We start from the raw sequence: 14,905 nt of genomic DNA, 5'->3' as shown, positions 1-14,905 counted from the left end.
CAGAGCCACAGGCACACTCGTGCCGTCGTAATTATCCCAACTTTTACATTGAAAATAAAACTTCCGGTGTCTGCAAATGAAAACAAAGATGTGAAACTGATTTACCCGACGCCATTTTGACTCTGTTTTTCTCGACTGGCTTGTTTAAATTTGCATTTAGATCTAAAATGGTGCTATTTTTTTTTACAACGCAGTGTTGGCCATATGTTGCCAACCTGGCGATTTGTTTTTGTTTTGGCTAATTATCAATCAAATCTTGAGGAATTATTAAGAGTACAAAAGCCCTTAAATTGATATCCTTGTTAAAAAACAATTAAAGTAATTTAGGTGGCCCTTTTTGTCTTTTTTTATTTTATTTATTTGTTAATATTATTATTACTGTATCTGTATTTACTTTTGTTTTCTTTCCTTGATGTTGAAAGTGCCTTGACTTTTGTGTGAATTATAAATGTATGTTGTTCAAATAAAAAAAATACAATCTTTTAAAACTTCTACTTCCGGTTCTGGTTTGAGAAAATGAAAACCCATTCGTATTGTCTTTCACTTTTTGTTATGTGCGTGGTTCTGGTTGTGCCATGTGTAAAATAATTACTATTTATTATTATTAAACTATTAAATACATTTTAGCCAGATCCACAGGCACACTCGTGCCGTAGTAATTATCCCAACATTTACATTGAAAATAAAACTTCCGGTGTCTGTTGTTTTTTTTACTATTATTACTCTATCTGTATTTACTTTTGTTTTCTTTCCTTTATGTTGAAAGTGCCCTGACTTTTGTGTGAATTATAAATGTATATATGTTGTTCAATTAAAAAAAATAAAATGTAAATAAATTATTTAAAAACTGCTACTTCCGGTTCCGGTTTGAGAATATGAAAACACATTCGAATTGGTCTGTTTTTGTTGATATGTGCGTAGTCCTGGTTGTGCCATGTGTAAAATAATTACTGTTTGGGCTCCAAATACATTTTAGCCAGAGCTACAGGCACACTCGTGCCCTAGTATTTATCCTAACTTTTACATTGAAAATACAACTTCCGGTGTCTGCAAATGAAAACAAAGATGTGAAACTGATTTACCCGACGCCATTTTGACTCTGCTTTTCTCGACTAGCTAGTTTAAATTCGCATTTACATCCAAAATGGCGCCGTTCGTATTTATTTTCACAACGCAGTGTTGGCCATATGTTGCCAACCTGGCGATTTGTTTTTGTTCTAGCTAATTATCAATCAAATCTTGGAGAATTATTAAGAGTACAAAAGCCCTTAAATTGATATCCTTGTTAAAAAAAAAAAACAATTCAGGTGATTTAGGTAGCCCTTTTGTCTTTTTTTTAAATTATTTATTTATTTAGTATTATTACTCTATCTGTATTTACTTTTCTTTTCTTTCCTTGATGTTGAAAGTGCCTTGACTTTTGTGTGAATTATAAATGTATGTTTCTTGTTCAATAAAAAATAAAATAATAATTAATTAATTAAAACAATATTTAAAAATTATACTTTCGGTACAGGTGTTGTACCGAAATCTGTTACCCATCAGAATTTGTGACTCCAGGGGGCGATGTTCTCATGGCGTTTGTTTGATGGTTAAACGGCAAGCCCAAAGAGGAGGCGAAGAAGAACGCTTGCGTAAATGGCGTAAACTATCGTTGTCAGAATTTCAGCATTAATAAATTACACATATTCTGGAAATCAATGATTTACTTTCATTATAGTATGAGTCCATTGTATCAGCTGTTGATTCTCTCTCACACACATACATTTTCCGGATTAAAAGCTATCATGGAATGAAACGTCAGTTGTCAGAATTTCAGCATTAATAAATTACACATATTCTATCATTATTTATATCATTTGTTTAACATCAGCCACTGAAAGAAGCCAATTGATATTGATATACCGATATTGATTTATATCAATAAATATAATTTATTTAATCAATTTACATATTGATTTACATTGAACTGATACACTTGACCAAATGCATTAATTTCAGATCCAGTGCGAGCGGTGCGGGCGATGGTACCACAGCTTGTGTGTGGGAAACCCCAAGGAGGAGGGATATAGTTGTGATGCATGCCAGGAACATACCATGTTAATTTCTGTATTAGAAAATAAGTTATGATTGTATGTTGCATTTGAATTCCAAAATTTATTGTAAAAAAAAATGGTTTCTGTTTAGCTCTGTTTCTGCTTAGTTTAGTTTGATGGTTAGGGTATATGTATTTTAATAAAAATCTGTATTATAAATGCTGAAATATGCAGTGAAGTAAGGTCTCGAAATCTGACGGCCAAGTCACAGTTTATCGGAAAATGTAACCCTAGTGCGTCCTGAATATGGGGGCCCAAATAAGAAAAAGTGAATGGAGATGAAGGGAGGGGTGTGTAAAAAGGGCAGGAAATAGTAATTGAGGTTCCTGGTTTAAGAATAGGGAACATACAGTAAGGTCTCGAAATCTGACGGCCTCACAGCTTATCGGAAAATGTAACCCTAGTGGGTCCTGATTCTGGGGGTCCAAATGAGAAAAAGTGAATGGAGATGAAGGGAGGGGGGGTGTAAAAAGGGCAGGAAATTGTAATTTAGGTGACTGGTTTAAGAATAGCGAACATACAGCCATAACAAACAGAACAACCGCATGTGCATGTATAGCCTTATCTATATTGGAAAATGTATGTGTGTGAGAGAGAATCAACAGCTGATACAATGGACTCATACTATAATGAAAATAAGTCATTGATTTCCAGAATATGTGTAATTTATTAATGCTGAAATTCTGACAACTGACGTTTCAGCATTAAGGATAGTTTACGCCATTTACGCAAGCGTTCTTCTTCTCCTCCTCTTTGGGTTTGCCGTTTAACCATCAAACAAACGCCATGGGAACATCGCCCCCTGGAGTCACAAATTCTGATGGGTAACAGATTTCGGTACAACACCCCGGTTTGAGAATGTGAAAACACGTTCGTATTGGTCTGTCTTTCACTTTTTGTTGGTATGTGCGAGGTCCTGGTTGTGTAAAATCATTACTGTTTGAGCTCCAAAATACATTTTAGCCAGAGCCATTTTGACTCCACCTTTCTGGACTGGCTGGTTTAAATTTGCATTTTGAGGGACGGCGTGGCGCAGTGGAAGAATGGCCGTGCGCGACCCGAGGGTCCCTGGTTCAATCCCCACTTAGTACCAACCTCGTCATGTCCGTTGTGTCCTGAGCAAGACACTTCACCCTTGCTCCTGATGGCTGCTGGTTAGCGCTTTGCATGGCAGCTCCCGCCATCAGTGTGTGAATGTGTGTGTGAATGGGTAAATGTGGAAGTAGTGTCAAAGCGCTTTGAGTACCTTGAAGGTAGAAAAGCGCTATACAAGTACAACCCATTTATTTATTTATTATTTATTTAGATCCAAAATGGCGGTATTTTTTTTTTTTTACAACGACGTGTTGGCCATATGTTGCCAACCTGGCGATTTGTTTTTGTTTTAGCTAATTATCAATCAAATCTTGGAGAATTATTAAGAGTACAAAAGCCCCTAAATTGATATCCTTGTTAAAAAAAACATTTAAAGTAATTTAGGTAGCCCTTTTTTTTTTTTTTTTTACTATTATTACTCTATCTGTATTTACTTTTGTTTTCTTTCCTTGATGTTGAAAGTGCCTTGACTTTTGTGTGAATTACAAATGTATTTATGTTGTTCAATTAAAAAAAAAAATCTTTAAAACTGCTTTTTCCGGTTCCGGTTTGAGAATATGAAAACACATTTGTTTTGGTCTGTCTTTCACTTTTTGTTGATATGTGCGTGGTCCTGTTTGTGCCATGTGTAAAATAATTACTATGTATTATTATTAAACTATTAAATACATTTCAGCCAGAGCCACAGGCACACTCGTGCCGTAGTAATTGTCCCAACTTTTACATTGAAAATAAAACTTCCGGTGTCTGTAAATGAAAACAAAGATGTGAAACTGATTTACACCGACGCCATTTTGATTCTGCCTTTCTCGACTGGCTTGTTTAAATTCGCATTTAGATCCAAAATGGCGCCATTTTTTTGTACAACGCAGTGCTGGCCATATGTTGTCGATTTGTTTTTGTTTAGCTATTAAGAGATTTTACCAGCCACCTGAAATAAAATAAAAACATGTCAAAAGTGTCAAGCGATTTTTTTTTTCTGGTCTGTTTTTTTTTCCTGGCGAAGTTAAGCATTTGCATTTCCGGTCTCAGTCAAAAGCCCTTGTTTAAATAAAAACTCACAGCGTAATGAATATAATTGTTTCTTCACTTCCATGTCAAAACTATCATTCTTCGTTTGTAAGAGTTAATATATTTTGGATATTTGTCTTTTTTTAAATGTCTTTCCCGTATGCAAATTAGTTTATACGTCATCGAGCATAAGCAACCAATAGCTGCTCTCCTTACTGAAGAGTGAGCACCGCTGCTTGTAAGCGGGACCTATCTGCCAAGTCATGGCGTCCGCCAGCACGGGCACCAGGGTGTCCTGTGGAAGAGATTTAAATTGTGTGCCAGAGGTAGCCGACACATTGGCAGCGGTCGCCAAACTCGGGTGAGAAAGAGTGTGCAAAAGTGTCCAATTGAGGAGGGGAATGTGACGTCGGAACACACGCTGCCTTGCTAAGCTAGCCGGCGAGCATCCAGCACGTGGCTTCGTTTTCGAACGATACAAATGTGCCGATTTGATATTTCATTTAACAAAAAAGTTTGCTTCTCCTCGGCAGGTTTGACTTCGTGTGCATGCCCCTCTTCCACCCGAGGTTCAGGAGGGAGTTTGAGCTGGATCCCGCTAAATCTCGACCCGGTGCCCATACACGGTCCGACCTGCTGCTGTGTGGACGAGGTCAGAACTTTTGTCCCGTCCTTACATTTAGTCACTAATTTCTATATATTAAGTTTCGTCTGTGTCTATACTGTGCAAACGTCTTAGGGCAGGGGTGTCAAACTCATTTTAGATCGGGGTACAGTAAAGTACCAGTTCCATTGGCAGCAAAACAGGTCCAAAGCATAATACTACCACCACCATGCTTGGCGGGAGGTATGGTGTTCCTGGGATTAAAGGCCTCACCTTTTCTCCTCCAAACATATTGCTGATAATTGTGGCCAAACAGCTCCGTTTTTTGTTTCATCTGACCACAGAACTTTCCTCCAGAAGGTCTTATCTTATATGTGATGTCAGATGAAACAAAACACATTTTTTGTTTCATCCAAACTCATTTTTGTTTCATCTGACACCACATGGACAAAGATAAGACCTTCTGGAGGAAAGTTCTGTGGTCAGATGAAACAAAAATGGAGCTGTTTGGCCACAATACCCAGCAATATGTTTGGAGGAGAAAAGGTGAGGCCTTTAAAGGTGAATAACTTATTGGGGTGTTACCACTTAGTGGCCAATTGTACGCAATATACTGTGCAATCTACTGTATTTTTCGGACTATAAGTGGCAGTTTTTTCATAGTTTGGCCGGGGGTGCGACTTATACTCAGGAGCGACTTATGCGTGAAATTATTAACACATTACCGTAAAATATCAAATAATATTATTTAGCTCATTCACGTAAGAGACTAGACGTTAGGGATGATGTTTGATAAGAAATTGTCGAGTTCGAGCCTATTATCGAATCCTCTTACCCATGGGTGTCAAACTCTGGCAAATTTGGCCCGCCGTGTAATTTCACTTACCCCTTGAGGCGATATCAAATCAACACTAAAGCTGGCCCGCTGATTAAATTCAGCGGCGGTGCCGCGGTAACACCGCGTTCACCGCTAATTCTCATACTTGCCAACCCTCCCAGGAGACTCTTAAATTTCAGTGGCCCTCCCAAAATTCATCACGTCCACTTTTCACCCAGTCCAACGAATGCTGGCCCAGTCACATAATGTGTGCGGCTTCAGCATATAAATAATTTTAACACTGTTACAAATATGTGCCACACTGTGAATCCACACCAAACAAGAATGACAAACACATTTCGGGAGAACATCCGCACCGTAACACAGCATAAACACAACAGAACAAATACCCAGAATCCCATGCAGCCCTAATTCTTCCGGGCTGCAATTTACACCCCGCTACCACCAAACCCCGCCCACCTCAACCGACGCACGGATGTTGTTGTATATGGAAAAAAACACACAATATTTGATTTAACAAATCACTTCACATTCTCTACTGCTCGCTACTATAGTATTACCATATCTGAGTTATTGTGCAGAAATGTAGGGAAATAACTACAAATGTGCGCTACATTCGTTAACCGTGTTACAAAAAAGTAATAATAATGTTGGATATAGAGAACATACAAACACTTTATTTATTGAGTCAAAAATATTAAAGTTCGATGATTTGGTAAAATTGCAAACAGCTAAAAATGATGTGGAATTAAATGATGGAATGGATGAAGTAAAGAAGTGAAACATTGTACTGGTATGATCCAGTTTAAGAGGTTGTTCAAATGAATAGTGCTTACAAAGTACAAAGAAGAAGAATTATGAGAAATACTTTCAACCTTATATTCATCTCAGTATATTAATAATGACTGAATTAATTAATTACATATTACAAAACTGTTGTATATACTAATTGACAGATATTTTATTATAAAAAGGTCAGTGAAGGATGTATATATTTGTATGAAGTGGGAAAGGGGTAGGATTAAATTAGCTTTACTTCTTCCTACTCCTGTAAAGTGAAATTATATGAAACTGATGTGGTTGGATCATGTTTTGTTCTGTTAGTTTTGGACTTCCTTAGTTGTTTTGTGCACCTCGGGGGTTTGTTTTAGTCACCATGGTTACTTCTGATTTTCACCTGCCTTGTACGCGCACCTGTTGCTCATCAGAGACTCTATTTAAGCCTGTCTTTTCCGGTCACTCGTCGTGGCTTCATTGTTTGCATTTGCAACAGTTACGTTGGCATTCTGGTTTTCCAGCTCATGATTCCTGTGCTAAGTTACTTTAGCTTCTAGTATTCCTGTGCTAAGTAAGTTTTTGCTTTAGCTTCTCGTGTGAACGGCACGCTTTCCTTTTGTTACGTTCCTGTCTGTTGTAATGTGTGTGATTTATGAAAAATAAATCATCTCCTACCTGCACACTTTCGTCCGGAGCCGTCAGCTTTGCGTCCCGGGAACGAACCGCAGCACGCTGCACCCCACCGTGACAAATGACTGAGCTACGTGACGTAATTTCTTGTGATGTCACACGGGGCATTTCTTGTCGGGACAGGATTCGAATAAAGAACCAACTCTTTTTCTTTACTATAGCTGTCTCCATAACGTGTACAGGTTCTCAAAAAGGGATTCGAGTCCGAGGACTCGGTTCTTTTCCTATCGGAAAACCGGGTTCGGGCATCATCTCTTTTAAGGAGATTTAAGAAATATTAACACATTTCAGCAACATTTCATTTTATATACTGTGTGTATATGTATATATATATGTATATACGGTATATATATATTTTTTATTTTTTTTCGGACTATAAGTCGCAGTTGTTTTTATAGTTTGGCCGGTGGTGCGACTTATGTGTGTGTGTGTGTATATATATATATCGGGGTGCGACTTATACTCAGGAGCGACGTGTGTGTATATATACACACACACCCACACAAGTCGCTCCTGAGTATAAGTCGCACCCCCTATAAGTATATATATATATATATATATATATATATATATATATATATATATATATATATATATATATATATATATATATATATATATATATATATGTGTGTGTGTATATGTGTATATATATATGTATGTATGTATATATATATATATGTATGTATATATATATATATATATATGTGTATGTATATATATATGTATGTAAATAAATATATATATGTATATATATATATATATATATATGTGTATGTGTGTGTATATATATATATATATACATACACACACACACAAGTCGCACCCCCGGCCAAACTATGAAAAAAAAAACTGTGACATATAGTCCGAAAAATACGGTATATATATATATATATATATATATATATATATATCAGGCATGTGATTTTTCCGTCTAAAGTCGGAATTCCGTCTTTTTTAATCTCGGGGGGGGGGGGGGGATTGTCTCCCGTTTTCCGTTTTTTTTCCCGACCCTAAATCAAGATTCGAGACGTAGTTTATATTACGCTGTAGTTGATTGGTCGATATGTTCTTTGTGACCAATCAGGACATCTGTTATGAATGATGACGTTAATAACGTCATCATTATTTTCTTCAAATGGTGCTGTTTTTGTTAAATTTAGCATTGGTGAAAAACCAGGAGCTATATATATATATATATATATGAATGTTGTCTGTCTATCTGTGTTGGCCCTGCGATGAGGTGGCGACTTGTCCAGGGTGTACCCCGCCTTCCGCCCGATTGTAGCTGAGATAGGCTCCAGCGACCCCAAAGGGAATAAGCGGTAGAAAATGGATGGATGGATGGATATATATATATATATATATATATATATATATATATACACACACACACATATATACACACTTCGGACTATAAGTCGCAGTTTTTTTTCATAGTTTGGCCGGGGGTGCGACTTATGTTTGAAATTATTTACACATTACCGTAAAATATCAAATAATATTAATTAGCTCATTCACGTAAGAGACTAGACGTATAAGATTTCATGGGATTTAGTGAGTAGGAGTGACAGATTGTTTGGTAAACGTATAGCATGTTCTATATGTTATACCGGTAGTTATTTGAATGACTCTTACCATAATATGTTACGTTAACATACCAGGCACCTTCTCAGTTGGTTATTTATGCCTCATATAACGTACACTTATTCAGCCTGTTGTTCACTATTCTTTATTTATTTTAAATTGCCTTTTAAATGTCTATTCTTGCTGTTGGCTTTTATCAAATACATTTCCCCCAAAAATGCGACTTATATATGTTTTTTTCCTTTTTTATTGTTGATTTTTCGGCCGGTGTGACTTATACTCCGAAAAATACGGTATATACCGTATTTTCCGCACCATAAGCCGCCCTGGGTTATAAGCCGCGCCTTCAATGAACGGCATATTTCAAAACTTTGTCCACCTATAAGCCGCCCCGTGTTATAAGCCGCATCTAACTGCGCTAAAGGGAATGTCAAAAAAACAGTCAGATAGGTCAGTCAAACTTTAATAATATATTAAAAACCAGCGTTCTAACAACTCTGTTCACTCCCAAAATGTACGGTAATGTGCAAATGTGCAATCACAAACATAGTAAAATTCAAAATAGTGCAGAGCAATAGCAACATCAATAACTTAATGTTGCTCGAACGTTAATGTCACAACACACAAAATAAACATAACGCTCACTTTCTGAAGTTATTCTTCATTCATAAATCCCTCGAATTCTTCTCCTTCGGTGTCCGAATTAAAAAGTTGGGCGAATACGGGATCCAAAATGGCCGGCTCCGTCTCATCGGAGTCAGTGTCGCTGTTGTTGTCCAGCAGTTCTGTGAATCCTGCCTTCCGGAAAGCTTGTTGCTTCCTCCACCTACGCACCATTGATTCATTTATGTTATATTCTCTTGCTGCTGCTCTATTTCCGTGTTCTTCGGCATGACTTATTGCCTTAAGTTTAAATTCTGCGTTATACGCGTGTCGCTTAGAAGAAGCCATTTTGTGGTCTTTACAGATGTAAACACACAAAGGAAATGAAACATAATTCCCGCGCGCTTCTTCTTCTACGGGGGCGGGTGGTTGCTTACCGTAGAAGAAGAAGCGCTTCCTCTTCTACGGGGGCGGGTGCTTACCTTGGCAGTTGCTTACCATAGAAGAAGAAGCGCTTCCTCTTCTACGGGGAAAAAAGATGGCGGCTGTTTACCGTAGTTGCGAGACCGAAACTTTATGAAAATAAATATTTATATTAATCCATATATAAGGCGCACCAGGTTATAAGCCGCACTGTCAGCTTTTGTGAAAATTTGTGGTTTTTAGGTGCGGCTTATAGTGCGGAAAATACGGTACTCTGATGATTTAACTTATGTGATGACTGTATTATGATGATATTATATATTTGTACCATTAATTGATTAATGTCGACCCCGACTTAAACAAGTTGAAAAACTTATTGGGGTGTTACCATTTAGTGGTCAATTGTATGCAATATGTACTGTACTGTAGGGATGATGTTTGATAAGAAATTATCGAGTTCGAGCCCATTATCAAATCCTCTTATCGATTCTCCTATCGATAGGTTGTTGTATATGGAAAAAAACACAATATTTGGTTTAACAAAAGCTCACTTTAAAAAAAAAAAAAAAAATAAATAAATATTGACTGTTGTTACCCCCCTAAAAAAAATACTGACTGTTGTTACCCATGGTATGGTATTTTTTTATTTTTTTTGTCATTAAAAAAAATACAATCATGTGTGCTTACGGACTATATCCCTGCAGACTGTATTGATATATATTGATATATAATGTAGGAACCAGAATATTAATAACAGAAAGAAACAACCCTTTTGTGTGAATGAGTGTAAATGGGGGAGGGAGGTTTTTTGGGTTGGTGCACTAATTCTAAGTGTATCTTGTGTTTTTTATGTTGGTTTAATTAAAAAAATATATATATATCAGTGTTTCCCACAGGACAGGCATCTATTTGTGGTGGTGTGGTCGGGGGGTGGTGGCAGCGGCGATGACCAAGAAGAACGCGGAGTTGGAATATAATTACAACATTTTATGTACATATTTATATACAGATTTGAACAATTAGTGATTCACTGAAATATATTTATTAATTGTGGTTCTTACAAAAAATATATCTTATAAAATATAAAAGCTAAAATGTCTCTTAAAGCTCTGCCCCTTTAATTAGTGAATACTAAATAATTTAACTTTAGCCTACTACTACAACCATATTATTTACCAGCAACATGAAGTGAAACAGAGGCAGAGGTGTCCTGCCACAGTCAGTCAACCTTTTCCTCCTCCTCCTGCTGCTGCTGAACAGGTCGCACCTGTGGTCCGGACTGTAGGCCTACCTCCTCTCCAAGTCGAGCCCTTTTCGGCCGTTGAAAATATTTTTCTATACTCATCTGTGTGAAGGAGTGAACATCCAACATTAGAATTTATTACTAACGAGCAGAACCGCTCTATGTACAGTGCCGTCTAACCTTAAGCGGCAGCAGCTCAACACATGCGGGGTTCAACGTTAAGGTTTTTTTCTACTTGCCTGACTTCTCAAATCTACTTGCCCCAATATTTTTACTTGTCCTGCCTAGGTTTTTTTCTGGCTGTGTAGTGCTCATGGCTTATATCTTACTAAAATTCTTCCCGTTGACTATTTACAACACTACACAGTATTTATTATTATTATTATCTATAATTACATTTAAATGGCATTGCATACATGTAAAATTAAATGCTATTTCACATTATTTGACCAGTAGAAGTTACACCCATCTGAACAGGTCAGCCACCTGTTTAAAGCCCGATCACAGTTGAAATCTTGAAATGAAGGGCCTTTAATGGCCAAAACATTAACCTGGACAACATTTTAACAGCTGGTTGGCTCAGATTTCCATGTGTGTTTATTGACAACAGGGTTATAACCTGGACACGTTAGCTCGTCGGTATGAAAACACGTGACTGTTACTACGTGCGTCTGCCACGGACCCCGAGTCAGCGGCGGTGTTAATGAAGCAGCGTCAGGCTGCTCACCGTCAGTGAAACGCTCGGTGAAATCGCGGATTAACGTTAAATATATGACGAGCCGCGAGCGATGCAGCTATAACCTATCTACCTGTAACCTATATTACCCTCGTATTTTGATCCCGTTCGTCCGTCCATCCCTCTTCTTCTTCTTCTTCTTCTTCTTCTTCTTCTTCTTCTTCTGGCCCACCAGGTGAATTAAGTACTATTGGCAGAGTTACAATGCATAGTAGGCTACCGCCACCTGCTGCACCGGAGTTGTAACTACAAGCAACATTCACAGACAGTCCCATTGCTTTTATGAGCGGTCGAGCGAGTCAAAAGCCGAAAAATCCATTTGTGGCGGGCGTAATTCTTTCGTGGCGGGCCGCCACAAATAAATGAATGTGTGGGAAACACTGTATATATTTTTTTATTTCTTGTGCAGCCCGGTACCAATCGATCCACGGACCGGTTGTTGGGGACCACTGGTGTAGGCTACAAGATTACGTTAACGTTATCAGACACATACAAAAAGGTTAACGTTAGCCACTGACTATGCTTAGGTAACGTTATTCTAGCTAACATTACTGCAATCCTGGATTGACATACAAGGTAACGTTATTTTAGCCTAAAGGCTACGAGTGAGCAGTTATGGAAATTAACCGGCAACAGTTAACGTTAGTTACTCACCAGCACTATCACTGGAATTGGCGCTGCAGGTTGAAGAGGGGCGTGCTTCGTCGCTGCTTCTCCACGACACCTTTCTCTAACCTTCTGGTTATGTGCAGCCTGAACATGTTTCAACATGCATGTTGTACTCCCCCCCCCCCCTTACATAAGAGCGAAGCCTGGCAATAATTGCAGATAGCCGTTTCCTCGTCATATTTTTTTGTAAAATGAAGCCATGCCTTGAGGCGTTTTTTTCCCGTCCATTGTTGTTGCTGCTTTCTGTATCTTCCGCCTAATGACTGAGCTACGTCATTTCCTGGGACGTGCCACAGGGCATTTCCTGTGGGACGGATTCGTTCCCAGGGATTCGAATAAAGAACCAACTCTTTTTCTTTACTATAGTGGCCTCGATAACGGGAACCGGTTCCCAAAAAGGGATTCGAGTCCTTGGAATCGGTTCTTTTCTTATCGAACAACCGGGAGAACCGGTTTCAAACATCATCCCTACTGTACAATCTACTAATAAAAGTTTCAATCAATCAATCAAAGTCATGTCAAGATTTGCGCACGGGTCAAGATTTGAGCGAGACATTTCCGTATGGACGAGCCCTAAGACTTTGCGCATTTTTTGTGTATGTAAATTAGAGCAAGTTATTCAAAGATAATCACATGTTGTGTGTCTTATGTTCTCTTCTGTTAGATTGGAATACTCTTGTTGTTGGGAAGCAGTCACCATGGATCGATACGGATTCGGAAATCGAGACCGTACGCAGAAACTCTGAAGCAGTAAGTTGCAAAGATTGTTTTTTATAATTCACCTCTATCTCCTCTCATTATGTTATCATTCTGTCCAGGCTCTGGCACAGGAGCTCCACTTCTCTGCTTACTTGGGTGTGCCTGTCTTCATGATCCCTCTGAACGGGCCTCATAAAGCCAACCTAGCACGTGTGCTGCTTAACCATATCCAGTCAGGACACCACACCACAAATGTGTGTAGAGAGTACCGGAAGAATCCATGACACTGGAAAAATGGCTGAACGTCTGTTATCCCCTTCTTTTTTTTGTTTAGTTTTGGATTCGAGTTCCACTCCTGGCTCCTGAAGACATGCGGGAGGATCTGATCGAGAATGAGCCCATCAAGTGTGACGATGAGACAACTGTGGATGAGAAGACTTGGAACTGGTTGGTTAAAAAGCCACTTCGCCTGATCAACCTGCTATGTTCTCTTCTTCTAAACTTAGAATGGGACTTTATTTAAAGTACAACCACGTTAGTTTTTAGAACAACTTGTCCAAGAACAGACATGCAGTGGACCGGACAGGAGGATTGATGGGTTGCAACAAGGGCGGAAAGATTGGGGGAAAGAAAGTGAAACTTGGGCGGTAGGAGGAGGAGAGAAAAATAATTCAAACTAAGATCCTGCAGGGGGCTCAGTTTGAGACCAGTAAAAAAAAAAAAAAAAAAAATTGAGCAAAGCCTATATTGCAGCGTTAAGACAAGGTGAAGTGAATTATATTTATATAGCGCTTTTCTCTAGTGACTCAAAGCGCTTTACATAGTGAAACCCAATATCTAAGTTACATTTAAACCAATGTGGGTGGCACTGGGAGCAGGTGGGTAAAGTGTCTTGCCCAAGGACACAACAGCAGTGACTAGGATGGCGGAAGCGGGGATCGAACCTGCAACCCTCAAGTTGCTGGCACGGCCACTCTACCAACCGAGCTATACCGCCCCAAGGCATTGCACAGGTTGCCCGAACCTGAGCTTCTCCTCGAGAAGATCTGAATGAAATGAAATGAGTTTATTTCGGTCATATAATCAACCATTTTGTGTAGAGATGTCCGATAATGTCTTTTTTACCGATATTGTCCAACTCTTAATTACCGATTCCGATATCAACCGATACCAATATATACAGCTGTGGAATTAACACATTATTATGCCTAATTTTGTTGTGATGCCCCGCTGGATGCATTAAACAACGTAACTTTACCATGAATTGATTAACGTGGACCCCGACTTAAACAAGTTGAAAAACTTATTGGGGTGTTACCATTTAGTGGTCAATTGTACGGAATATGTACTGTACTGTGCAATCTACTAATACAAGTTCCAATCAATCAACTTAAAACAAGTTTTTCCAAAATAAGAGAACAACTTCAACTCCAGTTGCCAACATGGCACTGCCATATTTATTATTGAAGTCACAAAGTGCATCATTTTTTTTAACATGCCTCAAAACATCCGCTTGGAATTTGGGACATGCTCTCCCTGAGATAATCCTGATACCCACTACAACAATGGGAAAAACTATACTTTGACTTTCACAAAGTGCATTATTTTTTTTAAACATGCCTCAAAAACAATGAAGGCACACAGCTTCAGTCCAGAGTATACTAGACCATACTTGCCAACCATGAGACCTCCAAATTCGGGAGAATGGGGGGGTTGGTGGTAGCGGGGGGTGTATATTGTAGCGTCCCGGAAGAGTTAGTGCTGCAAGGGATTCTGGGTATTTGTTCTGTTGTGTTTATGTTGTGTTACGGTGAGGATGTTCTCCCGAAATGTG

General features: G+C 38.6%; 1 protein-coding gene across 1 annotated transcript in view; it reads left to right on the top strand.

The window, feature by feature from the left end:
• The first annotated feature begins 4,418 nt into the window (after positions 1-4,418).
• Positions 4,419-14,905, top strand: part of prmt5 (protein arginine methyltransferase 5) — a 47,501-nt gene continuing 37,014 nt past the window's right edge. The window contains exons 1-5 of the mRNA XM_061935891.1: positions 4,419-4,563; positions 4,736-4,854; positions 13,037-13,122; positions 13,191-13,325; positions 13,406-13,518. Of these exons, the coding sequence (XP_061791875.1) occupies positions 4,466-4,563; positions 4,736-4,854; positions 13,037-13,122; positions 13,191-13,325; positions 13,406-13,518 (551 nt within the window). The 5' untranslated portion in view covers positions 4,419-4,465. The remainder of the gene's footprint in view (positions 4,564-4,735; positions 4,855-13,036; positions 13,123-13,190; positions 13,326-13,405; positions 13,519-14,905) is intronic.

This window comes from Nerophis lumbriciformis, linkage group LG03 (genome assembly GCF_033978685.3).
Source record: "Nerophis lumbriciformis linkage group LG03, RoL_Nlum_v2.1, whole genome shotgun sequence".
Lineage (NCBI taxonomy): Eukaryota > Metazoa > Chordata > Actinopteri > Syngnathiformes > Syngnathidae > Nerophis > Nerophis lumbriciformis.
The sequence above is the reverse complement of the archived record's forward strand: the minus strand, read 5'-3'. Positions and strand labels throughout refer to the sequence as shown.